Consider the following 26985-nt stretch of genomic DNA (forward strand, 5'->3'; position numbering starts at 1 on the left):
AATTGTTAGTTTTTGTACCAGAAATGCAAAAACAAGCACTTAAGATGCAAATTAAGTGTAGAATTCGAGATTTCAAGAGCTTTGGAAAATTTCGAACATATCCCGTCCGAAAATTTGCAGACTTTGTCAGGAAATTGACAATTTTGCCTGTCCCGAATGTCGGGATTTAAAGAATTTCCCGTCCCGACCCAAAAAATTCTGTCTCGCACACCCCTACCCTGCAGTATGGTAAACCTTATCTCCAAAGGGAAATAAACTGTCCTTGCCGCCACTGTACTCATAAAAATGAGTATTTCTTCTTTAACGACTTTAACTATAATTTAGTGGGAAAAGGTTGACTTTCTTTGTTTAAAACATGTTTTTTAACTCATGTTTAACATATGTTTAAAACAAAAAAAACATGTTTTAAACAAAAAAAACATGTTTTAAACAAAAAATACAGTTTTTTTTTTTTTTTAAAAAAAACCCCACATATTTTGCCAACCCTGTTCCTAGGTGAAATCATTTTTTTCCTAGACATTTAAACAGGGTGCAATCTGCGATTTTATCAGAGGGGGGTACTTATTTTTACCTATGTATTAGGTATACTAATAATATAATTGGACATTAATTGCTTAAAATCTGATTTTGGTATCGAATGCAACACAAACACCATTGTAAGTTAAACCCTAAAGTCAAATTGTAAAAAAAATTCATTAGTCAGACGAATGCACGAGATAAATGAGACACTGCAGGTTCTATTGGTAGATTTTGGATTAGATTCACAAGGTCATTGAGTGAGATGGGACTGTTTGATTGATATATTTGGTTTATTTTACTTCGCATTTCTGCCACTTTTAGCTAATCGCGAAGATGAGGATGAGTGATGATATGATGGAATTGATGGACACTCACAAATAACATCCATGCCCAGGCTGGGATTCGAACCCGGGACCCTTGGCGTCATAGCGCGCTATGCTAACCCTTCCGTCACGGAGGCCGGCGAGGCGGGAATGTGTTTTGGATTTTCATTGTAGATTCAAAAATCTTTAACTGTGACGTGCATGATTTTGTTTACATTAAAGTTTACCTTTTCACATAAACGAGAAATTGACATGTCACCCTAAAACACACGCATGTATTTGCATTTAATACTATTACATACCAACAGAAACCTTGGGCGGTTCTTCATATTGTCCACCAAAGATTGAAACGAAAAAAACCTTTTGAGCTTATGCCTTTCCTTGTTTCCTCTGACATCTGAAGGATTTGGGTTTTGTATATGTAATGATAGTACTTTCAGTGCTTGAAGAGTGTCATTAGGTACAACTAATTATATAACAAATAAATGCTTTGTCAAATGTTTCACAAATATTTCAAAGTTAGACTTCTTACGAGTTGATCGGGAACCATCTCAACTCTATTTTCTTCTTCTTTTTTTTAATACAACGCCCTACAGATGTCTGTGTAAATACCAAATACATGGCTTCTAAAATACATTGGATGTGGTATAATCGGCCATAAATTGTTTAAAGATATTTTTATGCGTTATGGGACTTTAATATTAGAATGAACTGAACTGAAGTGGAACTCTATAAGTATGATATATTCAATAATGTGGTTTTTATATCCAGTGGGTGGGAGATGATTATTCCTGGTTGGGGTGGCTAATGATCCTCCTCACCCCCTTTAATCTCAACATGCATTAAAATGAATATATGTATCTTTCTTAGCAATTTTCATATTTCAAACTCCTGATTTTCCGTTCCGTTAAATCCAAATAAGCCCAGAACGAGGTCCAGAGCTTTATATGTTTCAGAATTGTTATCAGGTTTTAAAATCTATTAAAGAAAACAACAACATAAATTCTAAGAAAAACAAGTAATGCAAATTTTGCATTAAATAACAGGACATTCGTGTGTGTTGTTCTAAAATAGAATGTTTCCCATGGTTTCACATTATACCTAGGTATCAAGGATGTATTTGGGGGTTGTCCAAGGGGTCCGGAACCCCCTCCCCCTCGAAAGACTTACCAAGTAATAAAAGTAAATAATCAAAATATAATTGTTTAGCATTAGATATATAATCGATGGTTACTTCCGCTGAACTTATTGGAAGGCAAGGAATTGGATCATAGGGCTTTGAAGGGTTCCAAAGATTTATGCACACAACTAATGATATTATCCATAAAATATTAATCAGGAACTTTACTTTTCGTTAATTGGATCTAACTCCTTTTTGTTATACAATAAATATTAAATTATTTTTCTATTTGACATTAAATCCTTGCCAGGGCAGTTGTTTTTATGCAAATCTTGGCGATCTTAACTAGACGAAAGCTAGATAATGAGTACGTGCTGTTCTGTATATCTATTCTTTTACTATCTTTTACCTATTCATGTAATAATAACAATGCAACATTAATTAATTTACATATTTAATTAATATTTTAATTTAATTAAATACAATTATTCTAATTATTATGTATTATTATTATTATTATTATTATTATTGCGACACTTTGTTGGACCCCCGAAATGTATTTCTACATACGTGCCTGCTAGGTATAGTAGTAGTAGGTGTGTATGTATATTTTATATATATATATATAAAATATGGGAGGCTGAATTTTGTACCCCCCCCCCCAATGAAAAACGTTCCTGCGCCACTTTTTCCATCTGATCAGCATCTATCCTCGCGATGTAAAATACGAAGAGAATGCATTGCAGTTCACGAGTTGAAGTAGGGGAATTACGTGTGAACGAACAATAATAATAATAATCAGCTGACTAAGCCACAACATGTTTCATTAAAAAAAAAAAACATATTAATGGTTGTGATATTTCAATTGAATATTTACCGCATACATAGGGTGTCGTAAAACAACTTCCTTACTATCATTTTATCGAAAGCGTTTAGTTACTGCGCTATAAGAGCTTAAAATTTCACCTGTATGTATGCAACCCAACATAGCTAACGATCGCTCTGATCTAACTTCCAGGGGCGCCTGGCAGGGTTGCCACTAGCGTCCCTTGTCAAGACAGACGACTTCAAAACAACGAGTTGAAAGTCTTACCTGAGCAAAATCCAAAGGAATAATGGTACTCGTCATGTTTTAGATAATTTTCAGTCTTTGTAAACTGACCAAGAGAATGGATAGGCGGACTGAAATTCGATAGTTGGTTGATTGATTTATTTACTTCGTTTTTCTGCCTGGCTAATCGGGAAGATGAGAATGAGTGTGATGATATGATGAAATAACAAATAATTACACCCATGCTTAAGCTGATTGGAATCCGAGACACCTGGTGTAACGCTGTGCTAACCACGTCGCCGCAGAGTTTTTCTAGTGTCATGCAATCCCAAGGGACACGTGCGACAGAGGATATCGGCGAACAAACAAATACAAACGTAATGTGTTCGTTGCATCATTTTGAACACGCAAATAGTAATGTTATAAACATTTATTTATTAAAATTATATCTATGTATGCTAGCTTTGAGTTTGAGTTGGTGTTTTAAGTCCACTTTGTGCACTGTAAGGGTAACCGGGACTGGATCTACAGTTTAAAGTGGAATCCAAACCACTATGTGCCTCCACCTGGTATCGAACCCGGGACCCCTTGATTACAAGGCGACGACGCTAATGTATGCTAGCATTAGAGCTGTTATGGTTTAGTCTGTAGGACGTCTGATGCCACGCGGGAGACCGGGGTTCGATCTCGGGGTGGGTCATCTAAGGTCGGTATTTTTCCGGCCTTGTCGCTGCGTAAAGCGGCTCTGGGGCTCACCCAGCCTGAAATTAATGGTACCTGGGTGCAATCCCGAGGGATAAAGAGGCGCGGAGTTTGGTGCTGATCTCATCATCTCCAAAATGGCCGAGATCGAGAATATGTGGGGTCTTTCCCCACATCTCGTAAATGTACCTTCATGGCATGAGGAACTTTACCTTAACTTTTTAATGCAAGCAAGCATTGTTGCTAATCGAGTTCGTCATGTATAAGAGGACAAATCCTCATACTGAAAGGAACATTGTTTTATTGTTTTGGTTTATTTTACTTCGCTTTTCTGCCACTTTTGCCCAATCGCGAATATATGAGGATGAGTGATGATATGATGAAATTGATGAAGGGACACTCCCAAAGAACACCCATGGCCAGACCGGGATTCGAACCCAGGACCTCTGGCGTCAGTGCTAACCACTCTGCCACGAAATCCGGCTACTGAAAAGATAATAATGGTAAGTGCAACAGAAGACAACAAAAGCACCGCAGAGGAATATCCTTGAGCCACCTCGTCGACAGAGCAGTTTTAGTGATAGACACATGATCTCGCTACCGAGGGTTCCGGATACGAGTTCCGACTTGGAAAAAGGTGACACTGGATAATTCGTCCTCGTAGTTGCGTTCACCTGAAAGGGCAGAAAAATTATATAAAGTGAGAAAAATTAAAATTCACAAGGATTATCCTGGAAATTGATCTAGATGTCATAATCTCGCTCGTCTGCTGAAACAACGTTATTTACAGGCTGCACTAAAAGTTCTTTGCCTTCCGAATGTACTCTTACATTCCAATGGCAAAAAGCTGTTTTTGTAGTTCAGAATCAATGTAAAGAAAATTGTAAGCTTGATTGTAACCCTACTTTAATAATAATAATAATAATAATAATAATAATAATGTTGATATCAAGTTGAAATAATGAATGAAAAATATGTACAATATACGACATGCACTCAATGGTTTCCTTTTGCTTCATAATTTTTCTCGTTCGATGATAACGAGAAGCAAAGAAACACAATAACGAAACTAATTCCCACACATGAAAGGAGCATGAATTACGACGATCTCTCTTTATGAACCAATGTCAATCCATTTCGTGAAGTGCTGAATAAACTCGTACAGACACCGAACTCACTGCAGTTCGTCTTGAATTTCAGTCCACCTATTCATTGTGTTGGTCAGTTTACAAAGACTGAAAATGTTCTAAAACATGGCGAGTACCATTATTCTTTTGGATTTTGCTCAGGTAAGACTTTCAACTTGTTGTTTTGAAGTCGTCTCTCTTGACAAGGGACGCTAGTTGCAACCCTGGAAATTAGATCAGAGCGATCGTTAACTGTGTTGGGTTGCATACATACAGGTGAGATTTTAAGCGCTTATAGCGCAGAAAGTAAGCGCTCTCGAAGTAATGTTTGTAAGGAAAATTTACTTGTTTCTATGATATCTACCATACCCAAGCGTTGTTGAAGTTATTTTGCAACACCATGTGTGTGTGTGTGTGTGTGTGTGTGTGTGTGTGTGTGTGTATACAGTATATATCACATTATCACACACACACACACACATACAAACATATACGCCGACACGTGTTCTTAATATGCATCGCACCCTCCACACCAGTGACGGTGTCAGGGGAAAATTACCAGGGGCGAGAAAATATTGTAAGGGGCAGTTACATTACTCGCACACAATGTATAGGCCTAAGTGCATCTCTCGTTGAGTAAATGCAGCCTGAAAAGACTATTAATGTAGGCTTACAATGATGCAACGCCTGAAAATAAAACAACTTAATATTATTCATTCATGTATTGTGTTTTATTTTGATCCTTCGTTGAACTGGGTGGGCGTTTACTGCTCATATTTAATTCTTGATTATGAGTTTACCTCCGTACGATTCGTCTTAACGTTTATTTTTACTCATTGGAACTGCCGTAAGTTGAGTTGTTTCTAGTGGCCTATTTCAGTGTTGTAGAGACAGGTAGAAAATGGTCTAACATATGTATTATTTCATAATTAATCATATTTCTTGAAATGAGACTAGTTATATAAAGACATATTTAAGTTATAGGGTAATATAAATGACGAAAATCAATATGTCGAAGAGTATAATTTTCTTTCAAAAGTAATTAAGAAAGTAATTTTCTTAAGTATTAGAAACAAGGAAAATACCTTAGTGTTCAAGTCTGCTATTAGCATGTGCTTGAAGAATGCATCGACCACCTGTGTCCAAGAGTTGACATTCCTCTTTCTCAGTAGCAAGGACAGCAAAATGAGACGACCTGCCATTCAGCATTCCATTGCGAGCCAGACTTTTAAATCGTTTCAAACATGGACATTTTTTTTTCCACACGCCGCACTGAAAACTGGGATTGCCACAGATATTACAGCAGGTTTGTTAACCTCGTGAAATACCAATTTATACCTTGCTTGGAAATCGACAAAGTTGTAGCGCCTAAAATTTATGGGCAAAATCTGTAACTTAGCTTTCAGGGCAATGATAGCACAGGAATAAAAATTCCCGAAAGGTACACCTATTTCATAATTCAAGAAATAAGCTGACCCTGGTACTTTGACAGCCCCCTTGACATAAGGTAAAACTATTTTGTATAGTTTGTTTGCAGTGAAGAGTGAAAATGTAGAAGCAGATATTATTTTACTCACAACTTGGTGAAGGATAAATTCACAGAACACGAACAGCAGGTATTACATTCATTCATCTAGTTTATGATCAGAAGTCTAAGTAGCGACAAGTATTTAGAAGAATCTCTAGACTTTAGAATTCTTCCATAGGGGAGCTTCTTTATCTGTACCTTCGGTGCTCCTGCTGCGGCCTCTCGTTTAGACAAATATCTGCGACTTGGAGGTATCAATCACATTTCTTCCACATCTGCGTCAAAGGCCAACAGCTCACAAGTTTTGCGAAGGAAGGAGGGTTTCATTGCTTTGGCCGGGGGTGGAATGTAGGGTAGGCGTGTGTAGTAAGGGATGCTGTCAGTAGCAGTCAATTAACAGTTTATAAGATGTAAAAAAAACTGTAGTATTTGTATGATATTTCTAAAGTTTATGTTTATACGAACTAAACCCCCCCCTCCACCCGCACACACACAATTCACTTTCATTTAATACTGTTAAACTTTTGAAAAATGGGTTTGGTTTAAAAATCCCCTGCCCCCCATCCTCTACCTTGGAGATCCCTCGCCCCCATCCTCTCTTGGAGATCAGTTCTAGTTATGGGCCTGTGCAAGGAGTGAAAGGGTACCTAATGATTGAAGAGCGGCGAATCCTAAAATGCGTTCTTTTACCTGCCCACGATACATATATCGGACAAGAACTGACACCTGTTCCTTCCTCGCAGTTCTCTTGTTTCATCTACCATCAATGCGAATACTTGCTCCTCTTCTACTTTTTTAGGCTACTGAGAATAAGTGTGGACATTCCGCAGATTAGTTCGTTTTGAATGGAGTTGTGAGTATAATTTATACGTATTTAAAGGTCCAAGTTCAATGCAATTCCTAAAAATATCATCTTATTTTTTTCCTCTGTTGATTCCCTTAGTCTCATCATCGCCTTGATATGCAAGCCCCTAAATAGCAAGATCCACAATAACTGAAGATCCACAACTAGCTGAAGTGCCGGTTTTCTTGAACCACCTTTGAATGTCTGCCACAAATTAGCGTTACCACTGACGATCCAAACTAACTAACTGACTCTCTTGCCTTATTAAACTTGAAGGTTTATGGCTGCAGCAACACAGGCCTTCCATCTATCCCTATCATGGACAACATCAATCCAATTTTTCCCTTCCTTACCCATTTGCTTCAGGCTCATCTCAATGTTATCCCTCCATCTTCATCTTGCGCTTCCTTCAGGTCTCTTACCATCAGGTTTTCTAACAAGAATCCCATAAACTCTTCTTTCCTCTCCCATTCGTACCACATAGCCTGCCCACCTAAGTCTTCTTGATATAATTATTCTTATAATATCTGGACATGAATACAAATTATGTAACCTTCTCCACTCACCTGTCCCCTCAACCCTTTTAGGTCCAAATATTGTTCTAAGAATTTTATTTTCAAATACTCTTAATTTCTTTTCCTCTTTTAATGTAAGTTACAGAGTTTCACACCCATATAATACTACAGGAAAAATTACTGTGTTGTGTATTTTAACTTTTAGTTTCTTAGATATAAAACTAGAAGATCAAAGTTTATGAAGAGAAAAGTAACACGCGTTTCCTGAATTAAGTCTGATTTTTATTTCCTCTGATATAATTTTCATTTGTTAGTATTAGTCCTAACGTCCTAACCAATCCACTATTGGAATAATTTGTCCATACTGTAGATGATGCTTTGTGGTCCTCAGAATTTTTCTTGATATTTTAATATGTATTGTGTTATTGTAACGATGGACAAGATTGAGTTAAAATATTAACTCGCCGATAGTTTCCTTGCAATGTGAATTGCTTTCATAGTGTGATAATAATGTGGAAAGAGAAACAAATTTGGTACTTACGATCTGTTTCTAATTGTCCTCAAGGGAAAATGTTTACTGATTCTCATTCTGCGCAACAAGAGCTTTCGAATTAGGAGTAACAAGACAGGTCAAACCAGAAATAAGGAAAGCAGCATATCGTATGTTACGTTTGTTCGTATATTACTTAATAATTATAAAATACTAGTGAACATTTGGGCATTATAATTGTAGAGCGTTTTAAGGACTTTACAACAGTACCTGGTTCTTTTCTCTACCAATTACCATAAGGGAGTTATTTGATTTAATGTAGTGGTTGTTTGTTTTAAGTCCATTCACATTTGACGTTTTTTTTCAGTTCTTAAAACATACTTATGTTTATTGCATCGATTACAGGACATGAAAGTAAAGAAAAAAAATCATGTATGCCCAGGTTGGCGATGGACGAGATCCACAGATATGTACATATATATACTAAAACAAAATTAATTTTTGTGAGTGAAGTTGATTTTACAAGCAGAAAAAGTGACAACACGTAGAATGCACCACTTAGAAAAGGTGTAAATGGCCATACTCTAAGAAGTTAACACTCTTATTATTCGATTTTTACATTAGTGCCAGTTGGGGGAAGTCTGACTGTCTGATTTGGGGACGCCCATCCTCCTGCTCCCCCTTCCTTTACGACATCGCTACATCATAACCCTAGAATTAGGAATGGCCCGAAATTTTCGGATTCGGGTTGCCGGGTACCGGATTCCGATCTCAGAACCAGATATCCGAATCCCACAGGAGAGAGTCAGGTATCTGGATGGGGAACCCAAAATTACAAAAGATTACCAAAAACTTTTCTTCCAGAAAAATTACAAGAAACAACAACATTGCATTGTTTTAACTGATACTTAAAAATCATCTCTCTAGATATAAGAATGCTACAATAGCTTGCTCAGTATAGGCCATAAAAGTTCTAATTGTAACTCTTATACCCAAGATTAATATATCCAATACATAAGCTATTCTTGAATAGGTATCAGAACTTAGAAAAGTAATTTGTGTGAGGTAATTGTGGGGTTCATTATGAAATTCTCACCTGAGATTTGATATATAAATGACTGACGTTGGATAATTTCATTGATAAGAAACATATTGTTAGTGATGCTAGGTAAACTTTGACACAAAATCGTATTTTTTAATTAACAGAGAACATGTTTTTCTTTCAGATATTTGGTTGTGTATTGGGGAGAGAGCCATAGGACAATTAGGTATCCCATGTCTATTAGCAGATGGACCAACTAATAGGTAGAAATGCAGAAGGCACAGAAAATGAGAAAGCAAAGAAAACTACTATGAGAACTAGATCTAGGAACAGTAAGACTAAATTTGCTGGTGCAAAGGAAGTCAAGAAAGAGGAAGTAATTTATTCACAAGTGAACATCCTAGAAGATCAGTGTCCTGCAGGCAGAAAATCAATTGTCAATAAATTTGATGACAACACCAAAAATGAATCCAATATTACAGCTAAAGCTGAATGTAAATCAAATTTGAAGGCAGCATTAAAGAACGTCTGTAAATCAGAAAAGGCAGTTACAGAAAACGAAAATGACCTCCATGTGCAATCTTGGCTTCCTGGTGATATGGTGTGGGGACAAGTAGGAAACTATCCTTTCTGGCCTGGTATCATTATGGATGACCCAAAGGAAAGCACATTCATGAAGATATGCTGTAAGTAATTTGAGTTTTATATTTCCCTCATAGTTGCAAGAAAAAAATGTGCCATCTGTTTGTGTCCTTTTAACTGTTATTGTCTGTGTAATATCAGGAATGGGCAAGTTGCTCTAAGAAGGCAATGTGCTACAGTTGTTTTTACTTTTCACAGTAACTTTGAAAGTAACACGTTCCTGTCATAAAAGTGGTGGTGCTGAAATTTGAAGGGTCCAGGGACAAGTTAGGTATGGCGTGTACATTAAATCGTACTGTAAGAGAAATTATTCCACTGCATTGATTGACTTCACTCAAACACACAACAAACATTTTCAGTTCTATTCTCCTACATTTCCAATTGTTAGTTCAATTTCAAAATAGTAACTGCACTTGAATAATCATTCCATCATGCTCCTTGGAGCATCATTGGATAGTGGAATGACTGTTGTAAGAAAGTAAACATAAACAACTCTGCAAATGGTAGTTTGTGGCTCCATTCAACAACTTATATGAATAAAATATGATTTTTAGATGAAATGCACAAACATCTAAAATAGAAATTTACCATCATTGGCACTTTAAAGCTGCACATTGAAGAGCCTATAGAACTTATATTTCCAAGAAAGAGATGACTACAAGCAACCCTTACTCATAAAGTCTTGACTGATCAAGTTAGTGACACACCAGCTTTTCTTGTATAGCAGAGGTGAACTATGCTTGACAGGTGTAATGAAGAGATCCCCTTCCACCCCAGTTAATCTCTAAGTAGCTAAGTGATTGTTTCCTGTAGAATTCTCTGAAATGTAGTACCACCCCCTTTTCACAACAAAACATGTTGAGCATCCTTGCAAATAAATCATCCAGTTCTGAATTCATCAAGATAACACAAGCAAGTGTTAATTGTAAAAAGCCTTGATTGTTGTTGAGTATCATTACAATTACTGATGTAATTTTGGTAACATTGTACTAATGCAATTACCAAAACAGGCATTTGTTAACAAGTAAAGTGTTACTTTTATCAGGTTGCTTCTCAACTCTGTTAACACCACAGTACAGGGCCAGTGCCAGAAAATTTTGACCAGGAGGGCAGGAACTATATATGCATAAATAAGGGGGCAGGTTTAAATTTAGAACTTATACGAGTTTTACAAACATGTGTTACTCTCCTCATTTCTCTTTTTCAGTCTTAATTTCCATCTTGTCTTTCACCCTTTCTCTTTACTTTGTCTCTCCCCTTTACTTCTTTTCTGCTGCTTTCACAGATATTTTTAAACTCTTAGCCTGAAACTCTGATGTTTGTGTTCGATACCAGGTGGAGGCACATAGTGGTTCAGATCCCACTTTAAACTGTAGATCCAGTCCCGATTAACCTTACTGTGCATAAAGTGGACTTAAAACAACAAATCAATCGATCAGTCAATCTGATGTTTGAAACATTTCTATCATAATTTTTTTCTGCAATTGTTGCTCTCATTTTGATCCAATTTCGAGACTTTTTGATTCATTTTTCAGTAACAGTCTGAGCATTTCTGTTATTTTTTTTATCTCTCATTTTCAACTACCGTGGTGACGGATATGAGATGCTGGGAAGACCTTACTTTATAGAAATGAGCAGGTGTGCACCATGTAATTTACATCAGAGCTAATTATTTCTAATTTGAGGAGCCTTAGGCTGAATCAGTTATTTTGGGTTATATGTCAAAACATTGACGAAAAACCATCAACAGCAAAAAAACATCATCTACATTTCATTGACAGTACAAAACATCGACTCCCAAAATCTTTGATGGCAAAGCATCGACACCACAAACATTGATGGCCCTGTGTATTGGTGTATGTCAATTACAACATGTGAACATATGAAACAAAGTTTGTTAATAGTCTATGAGCTAACATTTTTCGTAGCTGTAATAGTCTGTGAATCTCTCATTTCTGCACAGTGAATGATGTCTGTACATACTTATATAATACTTTGCATTTCTAGGTGTACTAATTAAACATTCATTTGACAGAACTGGTACTTTCATTGCCTCATGTATCCAAATGGAATAACAACAACTCCACCACCTTCTGTGAGAGGGATTCTGCAATGGACAGTGTTGTTTGGAACAATAACTTTAACTTAAGGAAAAAGGACATCCATGACAAAAGAAAACAATGTAGCATTTCTGTTCCGGAGTAAACACTATTAAATTGTACAACTTGCTATCACAGTGCCTCCATTTGGTAATTGTACTATCATATAATGGCTGAAACCCAGAAGCATAACATACAGGACCACAAGGCCCAAATTGCAGGCCAGCTGGAAGCCTAAGGGTGCCCAAAAAAGAGTACAAATAATTTTTGTATTTCTCCTGTGCAACATTTTTTACATATTTTCATGATAACTTGTTTAGGCATTTTTTTCCCCATTTAATCTTGTCTTGAATAAAAAAAAAACACTTTTTTCTTGTCTTTTACCCTAACCTGAACTTCTGGTTCTAATCTGTTCATTGTCCTAATATAGCCAGAAATGTTAGAAAGCATTATCGACAGCTAAATAAATCACTAGTTACAACATGGGGAATTGAATTAAATTTTGAAGATAAGACAGTTTGACACACAAAACGTAATTTAGATTAACTACATCTGGATGAAATATTAGTAAATCCTGAGACTTGTTTTAGAACAGCAGCATTTAATGCTTGTGGGACATACTTATTACTCAACTTAAAAAGTAGTAAAACATTCGTCAAGTGCTGACCAAGGCAAAATTTAATGTAGAAAAATTATTCACTAAAACATTACGAAATTATTGTGAATCTTTGTCTGAAGAAGGCCCTGTTAGAAGGTGGAAATGTTACGTTTTAGTGTATAATTTTTTCTACAATAAATTTTGCCTTTTTCAGCATTTGAATGTTTTATTAACATGGAAGCAAGGCTTAACAGTGTTACCATTAAAAAGTATATTTGAGGGCATGGATAGGCCTAATTTTTTTTTTTCAGTTATTGTTCTGAAATGTATTTCTACAACTTCAGCTAAGAAACTTTATAGTGTAGCGATTGTCCTCCACAATGAATATGAGGATGATTTATCCTAAAGACTTAAGTTGTAAGTCAGGAATGTACTTCAATATGAAATTACCTCAACAATTTCCATTAGCTTTCCAAAGATTTCCAAATTCGTTTCATGTGGGCTTGCCCTTGATGATTTTGTTATGCCCCTGCTGAGACCACTCCATTTGTCCCTTCACTCAAGTGCATTGATTTATTTTAATTAAAATATTTTACAATTAGAAGCAATTGGAATACAGACACAGCAAAGTAAAGTGTAGTAATTGAAAGAGTCCAATCAAGATTTCTTAGATTTTTAAAATACAAATTTCAGAAAGTTTACCCCACATTTGAACACTACGAAAACCTAATATATGAATGTCAGTTTACTTGTCACAGAAGAACGTTACATGAAATAATATTCTTGTGCAAGTTGTTAAATCATGAGTTAGATATTGAACATCTACTCTGTCAGATTAATTTTCGAATCCCGTCATCGAAAACTACACTCAAGAATGAAGTTTTTCTTATGAAGAAGGCTAGATCTGAAATTGAAAAGAAATCTCCATTGTGGAGAATGTGCACCAGTTACAATAAGCTGTTAATCAAGAATAAGACCATTGACATCTTTTCTATGAACCTTAGCTCAGTAAAGTCACTATTAACACAATGGCAATATCTTAAACTTAAACACATAATTTCCTAATGGAATGCTGTTATAAAGTGTGTGTGTGTGTGTGTTTATGTGTGTGTGTGTGTATGTATACCACGTGAGGCACCTAAAAGTACCACCGGAAATAGCGAAGAAACCAGAAATAGTAGCGATATGAGGTTTGCAGGAAACAATAATATCAAATGGGGCTCGTAAATCGGAGGTATGGGGTGGGTCGAAAAATATCGACAAATGGGGCATCTGGAGCAAAGTCATATTTTTTTTAATGGAACGATATACAATAACATGCATAATATAAAAGAGCGCACGCAGAGAAACACAACGCCCTTGGTCTCATGCATCTACTGCACATAGGAATGAAGATATGGCCATGTGAAAATATGTAAACAAACTAACAAGTGGCCCACTTGACTGTCAGTACCACGGCATGTAAGACTTCTCAGGTGCCTGACAGAACTGCCTTTACGCAGAGCAAGTTTTGATAGCAGGTCCACGAGGTCGTGTTAGTTCATAGCAAGCAGTCGTAGTGGTAAGAGCGAAGATTATGATGTTCACAAACATAGAAAAAGCGGACATGATCCTGATTTATGGGGAATGCTGAAAGAATGCCTCAGAAGCCTACCGTGTGTACGCAGAGAGATATCCGGACAGACGACAGCCATCTCGACGTCTGTTTGGTAAGTTATTTATTAAATTAAGAGACACCGGAAGTGTAACACCACGACCACGTGTGCGGAACAAGCCAACTACAGGTGAGGCAGGTGCAACAAATGTTCTCGCTGCTGTTGCTGTGAATCCACATGTTAGCTCCCGTGAAATTGCCAGGGATGCTGGGATGAGTCAGTGAAGTGTATTGCGCATTCTGCACACACACAAGTTTCACCCATATCATATCTCCCTCCATCAGGAACTTCACGGGAATGATTTTGTGGACCGTGTTCGGTTTTGCACATGGATGTTACGACACGACACACCCGATTTGTCACATATCCTCTTCACTGACGAGGCAACTTTTACCAATCATGGAAATGTCATCCTAAGGAACATGCACTATTGGTCGGTGACAAATCCACATTGGCTTCGCCAAGTGGAATGCCAGCGCCCATGGAGTGTGAACATGTGGTGTGGTATAGTGGGTGAACATCTCATTGGCCCTTTTTTATACAAGGGACACTGAAGGCTGACCGATACATACAATTTTTACAACATGAACTGTCTGTACTATTGGAGGACATACCACTTCAGACAAGGAGGGAAATGTGGTACCAACATGACGGGTGCCCAGCTCACAGTGCAAGATGCGCTACAGCATGTGTGGAAAATACATTTCCAAATCGTTGGATTGGACGTGGAGGGCCTGTCAAATGGCCGGCTCGTTCCCCAGATTTGTCACCGTTAGACTTTTTCCTGTGGGGAAAGCTGAAGGACATTGTCTACCGGGATGTGCCAACAACTCCAGAGGATATTCAACACCGCATTACTGCAGCCTGTAGGGACATTCCCTACGAGATGCTACATTCTGTGCAACGATCTTTGCGTGGGCGCCTCGCTGCCTGTATCGCAGCTGACGGCCACCACTTTGAACACACACTTTGACAGGTTTTTGCTTCTTACGCAGTGGTTCTTTGACGTACTGTCATGGTCATTTTCTTTATGCTGTAACACTGTCAAATACATGGTGCTGACGATGTCTACTGTATTTTTTCTTCCTTTAACATGTTCTGTCTTCATCTTGTCCAATGGCTTCCGACATCTCATACTTGTACATGCCGTGGTACTGACTGTGAAGTGGGCCACTTGTTAGTTTGTTTACATATTTTCACATGGCCATATCTTCGTTCCTCTGTCCAGTAGATGCATGAGACCAAGGGCGTTGTGTTTCTCTGCGTGCGCTCTTTTATATTATGCATGTTATTGTATATCGTTCCATTTAAAAAAATATGACTTTGCTCCAGATGCCCCATTTGTCGATATTTTTCGACCCACCCCATACCTCCGATTTACGAGCCCCATTTGATATTATTGTTTCCCGCAAACCTCACATCGCTACTGTTTCTGGTTTCTTCACTATTTCAGGTGGTACTTTTAGGTGCCTCACGCGGTATATCTATATATAAAATTAATAATTTCAAATATATTTTCATTATATTTTTTCATCTATTTCTATATTATATATGTAACTGCATTCACTATGAATCCATTATATGGCCTCTGTAATTAGGTATGTACCTGTTGAGTTCAATACATAAATAAATAAAGTAATCATGTAAGGTACCTGAACTCAATATGGCCTATTTGTCTATCTTCCAAGTGATAGGTGCTTATGTCTCTAGTACATATTATGATAGCTCATAATTTGTACTTTATAATAATGTACTTAGTTTTAGACTTTAATCTAAAGTACTGTTTATAACAAAGGAAAAAATAAAACTATGTAAGGTAGCCTACATAGGAAAATACCATGAAGGATATAAGAATTTACAAGAATTTTTATTTCTTTTTATTTTCCTAAACAATATACAAGATATGGTTACATAGAATGATTATTATTGTTGTTATGTATATGTATGAATCAAAAAAGTAGTCAAACTACTTTCGGAGGTATGCGCTTATTCCCTGGTACCTGAAAATTAACCCAGGGTGTCAGTTCCGCAAATTTTTTATGGATTCCCCCGCTTTTCTTTGATTCATCCTTTATTTTCCATTTTTTATTACAATAATTCACTGTGACATTGGCATGAATGCCCCAGTGTGAAGAACCAAATTTGTTCGGTTTTCCTGAACAAAGTTGGTTTTACATCATTCTACAAGGTAAGAAGATTAAGATAAAGGTTAGTAATAGTAGGAAGTAAATATGTGTTAGTGTTTAACATTAATATTAGTTATGAACACAGATACGAAATTGCATAAGTGTGTAATTGGGTGGGTAATGTTTTGTTAGGATAAGTTTTATTGTGTGTCGTGTGCATTAGTGTTGATGAATGAGATGAGGGATAGACATTAACATGATTCTATGAATGTTAAGCAGGGTCTATGTTCTAGTATGTTATGTTTGAGATAGTGGGAATATTATTAACTTTGAGCTGTAAGTATTAATACTAGGAAGGGATATGAAAGAACGAGTGGTGCTTGATTGAAGGAAACTTGCGGGAGACCAGCAAGAGTTGGTTGGACTGGGATGAACATCGGTACGACGGTTGGTACCTGGGACGTCATCAGGAAGGAAAGAGGTAGGGAGGGATTTCCTGGGAAGCATCGGGTACTTTAGTACATTCGATAGTGGAAATATGGAGAATTGTCAAGAATCAGTGAGAGAAGTTTGCAGAGTAGTTAGTAACGAGAATAAAGAAGGGGGTGTAAGATTACAGTTTAACAAGGAAACGAAAAAGAAAAATCTGGGTTAAATTCGGTTGGTTCCTGGGTCTAATCCTTGCAGTGTTATCCTTTGCCTTTCTCTGGGGAGGCGTAACCTTTTTTTGTTTCTGGCATATCACTGTCATGTGTATTAGTGTCTCCTTCTTGATGTTCCTGTGATAGGTTCTGCTTCATTATCCTCTTGGTGATCTTAGTCCGAAGGAAGGATGTCCTGTTGTTGTTGTTGTTGTTGAGTTTGTCGAAGGTGGATTTTTTGTGATCTTCTGGGGTTTATATTACATTCCGGAGGTAGGGGTTGAATGGGGAGGTGAGTGATGCCGGATTTGAAGAGGGAAAGTTCCTCTTTCGACACCAAGTTTGTTAAGTTGTTTAGTAATGTAAAGTGCTCGGGATTTCTTATTAACTGGTACGTGTTGAAGTTTGGTAGCCTTTGTTTTAAATCTTCGATTTGTTTGTTCGATGTGTGGCAAAAGAAGGCTTTATGTTCAAGTGTGTTCGTCTCGGTTTTACATTTCAGGCATTTATCAGTCTGTCTGAGGTTGTGCTTATTTAGGTGTGGACCGTAGGGACCCTGTCCCATTAGGAAATGTATGAGACCTCTCGTGGGGTGGAAATGGTCCATATATAGTCACTCTTTTATGTTTGGAAGGAAGCTGTGAAGTCTCCTTCTTTGTGTAGCTTGTATCCATTCCTGTTGTCAGATGCTAAACAAGTGGTGGTGAATTTCTGGTACCGTGACAGGGCGTATTCGAAGTAGATTATAGATTTCGTCCTCTTGTCCATTTCTAAATTAATATTTTGATGTTCTAGTTTTAATGACAATTTCAATAGGCTGTAGGCCCGCAATCATGAGAAGAGCCAGGGTTGAGGATGTTCCGAATGCACCCGTGAGGCGAAGTATGTTGTGTTGTGAAGATCTCAATTTGCTTTTAATGTACTGTTTACTGGTTTCCATGGCCCACAGGGGCGAGCCATAGGAAATAATGAGATATGTTTTAATGTGTGATAGTGGAAGCTTGTAGTTTGCGGAACTCAATGTGGCTAGACTTTATAGTTGTTTCAGCCTGGGTTGTTGCCAGGGCTATGTGTCTGTTAAAAAACATCTTCTCTTGAAGAGTAATACCAAGGTATTTACCTTCCTTACTCTTTTTACATTTTTTTCTCTGAGTTTTATTTGAGGGTTTCTTTGTAACTTCCCCTTAAGGATAATATAATGCATCTTTTCTGAAGCTATCTTGAGTTTAGCATGATCACAGCATTCGGATAGCATATTGATTGCAGTAGATGCTTTATCTTCGATTTCCCTTGAGTTACCGGAAGTGAGCATGATAATGTCATCCGCATAAGCTATGATCTGGTCTATGTCTGGATGGTCTTGTAGTTTGGTAAGTGCAGGCTCCAAGTTAGTATTCCAAAGCTCGGGTCCCAGAATGGGACCCTAAGGACAACCTTTTGACGTAATCTTACTCATTTGCAGATCCGGATATTTGATGCTAACTTTTCTGTTATGGAAATAACTTTTTAGAAGTAGGAAGACTGTACCTGGACAGTTCATGTTTTTGAGTGATTGAAAAAGGCTGGGCCACCACAAGTTGTCAAATGCCCCGGCGATGTCCACCATAATTCCCACCATGTACTTGTTTGGAGTGTTTTGTGTTGTACACGATAGAAGGCGTAATGAATCGTCAGTGCATTTACCTTTCGTGAACCCACATTGTATTAGTGATATGGGCTTGAGCTGGAGACATTCTTTGAGTATTTTTAGGATAAGTTTCTCGAAGAGTTTTCCCAAAACGTTGAGAAGGCATATTGGTCTGTATGAATTGACCCTGGTTTCATCTTTATTTGGATGTTTCCTGATGATTATTAAGTTTGCTTCCTTCCAGGTTTCTGGGAATGTCTTCTGAATAAGGCACTCATTAAATAGTTGAGTAATGTAAGGCATAAGTACTGGGGTGATTTCTTGTATTATTTCCACAGGAATTCCGTCTGGTCCCGGGGACTTCTTCCTTTTCATGCTGTTTATTTCGTTTTCTACTTCCTGGGTAGTGAAAGGTAATATCGGTGATTCTGGATATGGCTGGTGATAGATTTTTCTTGTATCCTTATTTTCATTGCTGTCGTTTTCAGTTTTGTCTTCTGGTATGAAATTCTTCATTAGGAAGTTGATGGATGGTTTCTTCCAAGTCCTTTGTCATATTTGTGTTATTCTCGTCATTAATTAAGGTGGAAATGTTTTTTTTTTATTATTTTGCCGGTAGCTATTTCATATGGGGTATTTATTTATTTATTTCCAGACGTTTTTCGATGAAGATATTCCATTGTTGTGTCTTATAATTTAGTAGCTCGGTTTCATATTGCCTTTTTTTGGCACGGTAAATGTGGAGGTTGGCAGTTCTGTATTGTGTGATGATGCATTTTTGATATAGTTTCCTGGCTTTTTGCATTTGTTTCTTAAGGTTGGTTAGTTTCTTTGGCCATGACTTCCTCTTCATTTTCCTTTGGTTATTTCTGGGTGTTGAATTTTCAATTGCTTGTCTGATGTTTGCAGAGAGTTCCTCTGCGAGCGTGTTGAGTGATTTTTGTTGGTCCAATTGTTCAGGGATAATGAGTTTCTCTAGGAATTTTTGATGATCGATTTTTCTCCAGTTCAATATGTTCTCCTGGTCTGTCTGTTCAAGCTGATGTTGCCTGTAGATTAAGTCGAATAGTATTAAGTTGTGATCACTTGTCGTGGCGAGATCTATAACTTTCAAGTTTTGGACATCGCCCAAGGCCCTTGCATTCGTGAGTGTTAGATCAATGTTGCTTGAGGCGCACGCCCTTCCCCTGGAGGATTATCTGGCTGATTTTCATTGTAAGTTGTGCTTTGAAATGAATTCCTCCATGGCTACTCCCTTGGTGTTGGTTTCTTGGCTGTATCACCATGGAGAAGAGGAGTTCGTGTCAGCTGTGATTATGATCTTGTAGTTTTTGTACGCATTGCAGATCAGATCGATTTTTTCCAGATATGGGTCTATGTCATGGCTGAATTGAAAATAGCTATTTATTAGGATCCAAGAACCATGCTCGGAAGATATTTGAGTGCAATTTATGTGTGTGTCACAGAATTGTGTTATTTTGGTGACTGTTAGATTTCTGTTTAGGTTAATTATTGCTGCCATGGTTTGATTGCAGTCCTGAATTGTGTGTACGTTGAGTGGTATGTAGGGAGTTTTGTTTTTGGATGTGTATGGTTCTTGCATGAGAATTATGTCAATGTATTGGTCTTTGCAGTAATTGATTGTTTCAAGTGTTGCAAGTTTGCTTCTTCCGGTGTTGATCTGTGCAACGCATATCTTCTCGTTTTCTATGAGTGCCATACTAATTGGTGGCACCGGGGCCATTCTTTTGTTGCTATGAACTCCATCCTCCTGTGTGCCCTTACAATGTCCGCGTAAACATCGTCAAGTACCAGGGACTCTCCGCGATGTCTGAAAACTGTCTCGGTTATCTGGAACAGCTCCTCTGTGTCGGTAGGAAGGTTGTAAGTTTTTAACGTTATCCTGTCCACTGCTTCTGGTATGGGAAAGGTAATAGTTTTGCCCTTGGGATGCTTCTTCCTGACTAGTCTCAGTGCAGTAATGAGAATGTCTCTCTCTTCTAGGCGTGAAAGTTTCAAGTTGTGTTCGAAGTTTCTATATATTAGTTATGGATCATTGATTGATTTGTTGTTTTAAGTCCACTTTATGCACAGAAAGGCTAATCGGGACTGGACCTACAATTTAAAGTGGGATCCGAACCACTTGTGCCTCCACCGGGTATAGAACCTGGGACCCCTTGATTACAAGGCAACGACGCTACCACTGCGCCATCGGGGAGGCCCTAGTTATGGATCAGAGGGATGGGATGAGTGTTCTGGTGAGGGTGATGTAGGTTCCGAGTCGGTATTGAGATCGGTGTCATATAAGTCAAGGGTGTCTTCTGCAGTGAGTTCAATTTTCTTGAATGTGAGGGGGGTGTGAGATGATGTGTCAGATGTAGGTGTTCGTGTGAAAGTGGGTTTTATTACCTCAGTTGGGGCAGAAGGAGTTGGAAAAGGGTCGTTGAGGATGGAATGGGTGTTTGAGTGGATTTTATATTCTCCAATGGGTTGGACGGTTCAGCAGAGAGGTTGAGAAGGGTTGGGGGATTGAAGTATGTGCTATATGGGCTATATGGGTACATGAAGGGGGAGCTTCTGGGTTTAACGTGGAAGAGTTTACTAAATCGATTGCTTTTTTTAGTCAGTATACTGCCACTCTTTTAGCGTTTCTTTTTCTTCTACTTAGTGGATTTCTTTTCCCTTTTGTTTTAGGGGTGTTCTCCATAGTCTGTCTTGTCCACTAGTCTTTGCCACATGAAGGTGTATGTTGGGCAGTCTTTGTTGTCTTTACTATTGCATGTTTTGTTCCTGTTCTTACATGGAATGCATGTTTTTGGTTGGTTTTTTATCACAGTTTTGGCGTTCATGATTCTCATTCCCACAATGGGTGCACAAGGGTTTGTTTTTGTAGTATTTTGCTACGTGGCCCAGATCTCCACATTTCAGGCAACGTGCAACCACGATATAATCTTCGATAAAAAGAGATAGGAACGGTAAATATACATTTTCTGTGCAGAGAAGGATTTTTCTAATTTTACTTGTGGCTTGTACCACTAGATGTACTGTGTTCCTGTTACGGGGTCCTGTTTAAAGTCTCACATTGAAATCATTTATGTATTCTTCATATGGAATAGATTCTTGGAGGTTAAGGCTGTGAAATTCTGTGTAAAAGTTTTCTGGGTCTTATTGGCCAGAACGTCATATATGATCAGAAGTGGGTTCTTTTTTCGAGGGTTTCTACTTGGATGTTATGTTTAGGAAGATCTTGATTATTAATTAATTTCTCGGCTTCTTCCCTGGAAGCTGTTTCCACTATCACCATTTGATTTGTGGTTCTTATGCTTTTGATTTGGATATTTTTCCTCACTGGATTTACTGTGGTGGTCAAAATTTCCTGCATCTTCTTAGCACTCATTTTCCTATCTTTGTCGTACATAAAGACAGTGTGCTTGATGGTAGATGTGGCTTTCTGTATTTGTTGTTGTTTGTCAGTTTTTTTTGTTGATACAACCTGGGAGTATAATACGCCTTCTCTAGGGGTTGCAGATTGGGCATGGTGATTTCTTTCTTGAAGGATTTTATTTACGGCATTGAGTGATTTGTTCTCCGACACTGTTTCTTCATGTACTTGTTCTAATTTGCTCATCAGTTCTAAGATGATGGATTTTATTTCTTCTGATATGTTTTTATCTTTAACGACGATTGTAGTAATTTCTAATACCAGTTTTCAGTGCATTTCTAACTTGATAGTCTGAGAAACGGGAACACTGTCTATTGAACATATGCCAGTTGTATTGGAATTTGATGTCTGAACGTTGGTGCCTGGTGTCTGGGAGGAAGGGGTGCATGAGGAGCTGAAGGGGTTTGCAGGTGACGGGTTGAATGACTTTTTCCAGTGGTTCTGGGGCTGTTGTAGGGGCAAATGTGGCTTCCTTTTTGTCAGAGGAGAAGGGGGGGGGGGATGACGGACAAGGGCCTTCCTGTCCGAAACCAAAGTGGGTGTTTTGCTTGGGGGTAGAATTTTTGTTTTCCATGAAGGATATGCCCAAATGTGACATTTGTTACTCTTATGAGTGTGTGGAACTAGAGTGTGTGGAACTCAATAAGGATGATAAAAAGCCTTTCTTTCACTTGCCCAGAATGTGATGTGTAATCCGTGGTTTTCTGGTAACAAATTCTGACATGTCACTCCATTGTTTATTTGTTTGCAAATAATGTTATTTATTTGTGCAAATCTCATGTGTCATTATGTAAATAAAATGTAAGTGTAGCTATCAATATACTTATCTACCTATAAAAAACAACATTGTGGTACTTTCTTTACAATTTCTGTTGCATATTTTGATGCGAAAGAACAAAATATGTGACTAGGCCATATTGGGTGCATATCTGCCCAATATACCCTAAATGTAACTTTTTAATACAATCTTTCTTACATCCATGTTTTTGTTTAGAATTGGCTCTAATTTTCATTAAACATCTAGAAATGTTCCCTCTTTCAAATCTTGCCATTAGTTTTACCTTTCTGACTTTGTACATCATTAGAGACAATCTATGGTCATATTGAGTTCAGGTACCTTACTTTTTGCACAGAAGATGGAAATGATTTCCGTGTACTCCCACACATTTTTAAGGGAAATTTCACTTAAAGTTCACTTAAAAAATCTCCTCCACACACTTTTGTACATTTTTTTTACATAAAAATCCTTTCTTCTAAAATGTACTTATTTTGCAACATTAACTTATCCAAACTCAACACTTGTTGGTTTATCATTTATCGCCTTAGCAAACTACACAGAAAGCAATATAATTATTTTTTTCCACATAGCATATCCACCTTAATGAAAGCAAACACTGACATTCATGGCAGCCAGGTCGGTGCCATGTTCAGATGACATCAATCTGTTGTTGGTGATCAGAATTTGGTCTATTCCCATGCTCTGCAGCATGCTTATACAAAATAAATGACAAAACCTCAGCTTGGAAAGCTATCAAACACACTATGCACTTGATTTGAGGAGCTATACCTATGTGATTTCACCAGCAAGAGTTGTGGATCCAGGACAACTTGGGTGTGCATTTGAGTGACACATTAGCTAACTGTACAAATTTAGATAATAAATGTATATATTCCAATACATTATTCATAATTAATGTACTAATATTTTTACTTAAAAAAAACTGCGACTTTTTAAATAGTGGCAAAAATGGATGTAACATTACAATGTATATTTATCATAGTGTGGAAAATAATGCACTCAAGAAATATGCTTTTTCTTGAACTCCCTCTTTCCATTCCTCGTCATCTATGTCTTTTTAACCTTTTGCTATTGTGTAGCACTTTGAACTCATTAAGACTAAAGATCATTAGATGAATTTGATGATGGGACATATGCAAAGAATACCTATGTCCAGGGTGGGACTTGAACCAAGGAACCTCAGTGGAGAGATCTAAGTTGATCACTCAACATGCTCAGTTACTGAGCTGGTGATTTGATGATTGAACTTTAGTTTGGTTTGTTTACTAAGGACAGCAGTGTACATACATGCCCCCCCCCCCCCACCAATACATTTTTTTTCCTTCTAATTCCAGCTTCCAGAAGAAAATATCACATGCAGTTCTTTAATGACAATGGGGCAAGGAGTTGGTTGTCAACAACGTCTATCCTTGAATACAAGGGTGTGGAGGAGTTTGAAACTATGAGGAAGGTAAGATTCTTTATATTTCAAGTCTGACTTTTAATTTTTGCAGGTGACATAAAAGGTTTCCCTCATTAATTTTTTGTAAGTATTCTCATGTAATTACTCTGCATGGAGATAAGGAAAAAGGGTATGAGGGGACACTTAAGGAGAAAGGGGATGAGAGGATGTTATGGATTTGTAAAGCAAGAATTATTTTTACCATCTTTGCATCAGTAAATATCGTAACTAAATTATCAGCAGAGCCTCGTTTGTGAAAGCAGTCTTCAAACCTCTCTGAAATGTAGTTTCTTCTCATTTCAAATGGTCTATGAAATTTACTCTTGCCAAGGTTGTAGGTTTATGAGAGAATATGGAATATTTGTTTGTGAAATATTTAGATAATTGTGAAGAACAATATTTTTTTAATATATATACAGTGCACAAATTTGAAATCGTGAGTGGTGTTGTAAGAAATAAACAAGTGTTCACAAAAAGTTACTTACCTGGGATCATTCAAAGTTGGATCCTCCTTCATCCACACATTGTTGCACCGTGGTTACCAGTGCATAGGATTGCTGGAATTCGTTTTGTGTAATGCTGTTTAAAATCCTTGTCATTGGTACATCATCAAAATAGGAACCTTTCAGTGCAGCTTTCAGTTTAGGAAATAAAAAATAATCACACAGGGCCAGATCCGATAAATAGGCCAGGTGTGACAACACACAGATTGTCTTTGAGGTCAAAAAGTTCTTCACAGTCAGAGCCTTGCAACTTGGGGAATTGTAATGAAGCAGAAGCCAGCTGCCATTAACCCAATATTCGAGGCTCACATGTGTTATTTTTTGCACAAACATTACAGTACCTCAAGATAAAATGCAGCTGCAACAGTCTGTCTGCAATTTTGATCTTCAGTAATGATTGTCCTCACTTTCTCAACCAATTTCAGTGTTCTTGCCATCCTTGCTGCACCTGGATGCTTGTCTTCAATTGGCTGCCATCTGTCACTGTGCCATTCAAATATATGTGTACGGGATAAACAATTGTCTCCCTACACTTGCTGCAACTTGTGAAATGTTTCTGTAGCATATTTACCCAGATGTGCACAAAATATGATGTTTGGTTTTTGTTCCATGTTGAAATCACAACACACTTTGATGACACGTGCCCACACTCAACATTGCCACACTCAACGATATTGCTCAAGATCAACAAGCTCTGCATCGATTATCCTCATCGATACCCCTCACTTGTTTTCACTACAGAATGCTTGCACAGTGGTGCCACCTACTGGGAAAAAAATCAGTCGCCACTTCAAATTGCTGCACTGTGTATAGTTCTCACTTTTGTGTGTATTGAGTATTATCAGCTGCAGAAAACAAAGGAGAAAAATGATTGCTTGCATTTGGTAAACAGTAGTTCAGAAGAAACTGTTTCGGCATATCCTTACACTCAGCCACATCAGTCAAAACAAATTATTTTCATTGTAGCATTGGTCATTATAGTCAAGAAAATCCAAATAAGTAGTTGGTGAGTATAAAGATTAATTTGAGTTAAAAAGCTGGGTTTAAAATTAAAGAAAACTTGTACAGAAACTTGTGCAAGAGAGTGGTGGCAATTAGGGGGCAAGGGGGTAGTTTCCCTTATTTTTTTTTCCACTTTTGCCCCCGCACTATACTAAACCTTATCTACCAAGGGAGAGTAAACTGTCCTTGTCCCCTAGCTTTGGAACCCAATCACTGCCACTGTTTATTTCTCTTCATACGTGGTAATTCTTAGGCATTTTGTTTTCACTGAAAAATAGCAATGAAATCAAGTATACTGGGTGATTTTTTTAATCTGAATCATTTGAATATCTTGAAAATAAATCATCCTACAAAAAAATGTTCCAAATAAAAAGTTGATAGTTTGGAGGGGGAAGTTTAGTGGTGGAACAAAAGAACACCCCCTCCTCTTCTTGTAGGTGGGGCCGGGGCAACTTTGAAATTTCAAATAGAAACCCCTATTTTTTATTACAGATTCGGATTTTACGGAAAAAAATACATAAGTTTTGTCTGAAACATTTTTTTCGATTCATGATAGATGGTGCTATAATCGACAAATTTTCATTTCTTGAATGCCTCTTGACTTTGTGACTGCAGCACTCAAGTTTGCAAGATTTTTTTTGGTTTGTTTTCATTTGGGCTTTTTGAGGTGAACAATTCAAAACACCCTATTTGAGTCCATCTTTATTTAGTCCCTTGGCCTCCCCAATGGCATAGTTGTAATGTTGTTGCCTTGTAATCAAGGGGTCCTGGGTTCGATACCTGGTGGAGGCACATGGTGGTTCGGATCCCAGTTTAAACTGTAGGTCCAGTCCCGATTAGCTTATCTATGCATATAGTGGAGTTAAAACAACAAATCAATCAATCAATCAATTATTTATTCCCTTATAGGATGATATTCCAAGCACTTCAGATTTATAAGTGCTTGTAGGACATTCGTGAAAAAATGAAGAGCAAATTTACCTCAAATTTGCCTTTTCAATAACTTTTCACTAATTCTTGTCAGATGGAAATGTGGAAAATAAATCTCGGGTGTTTAAAATTATATTTTAGTAGTTTCAACATATATATGCAGACAGACTTATTTTGCAGAAGAAACATAGAATATAATAAAAAAATTACACACGCATA

General features: G+C 37.5%; 1 protein-coding gene across 2 annotated transcripts in view; it reads left to right on the top strand.

Annotated features, from left to right (window-relative positions):
- LOC145984493 (histone-lysine N-methyltransferase NSD2-like) overlaps nt 1-26985 on the top strand; it is a 514670-nt gene that overhangs the window by 32997 nt on the left and 454688 nt on the right. For both annotated transcript variants that reach the window (XM_083118148.1, XM_083118150.1), the window contains exons 2-3: nt 9446-9947; nt 24225-24340. In XM_083118148.1, the coding sequence (XP_082974274.1) occupies nt 9509-9947; nt 24225-24340 (555 nt within the window). In that variant the 5' untranslated portion in view covers nt 9446-9508. The remainder of the gene's footprint in view (nt 1-9445; nt 9948-24224; nt 24341-26985) is intronic.

The sequence above is a fragment of the Lepisma saccharinum genome, chromosome 2 (assembly GCF_977018435.1).
Source record: "Lepisma saccharinum chromosome 2, izLepSacc3.1, whole genome shotgun sequence".
NCBI lineage: Eukaryota > Metazoa > Arthropoda > Insecta > Zygentoma > Lepismatidae > Lepisma > Lepisma saccharinum.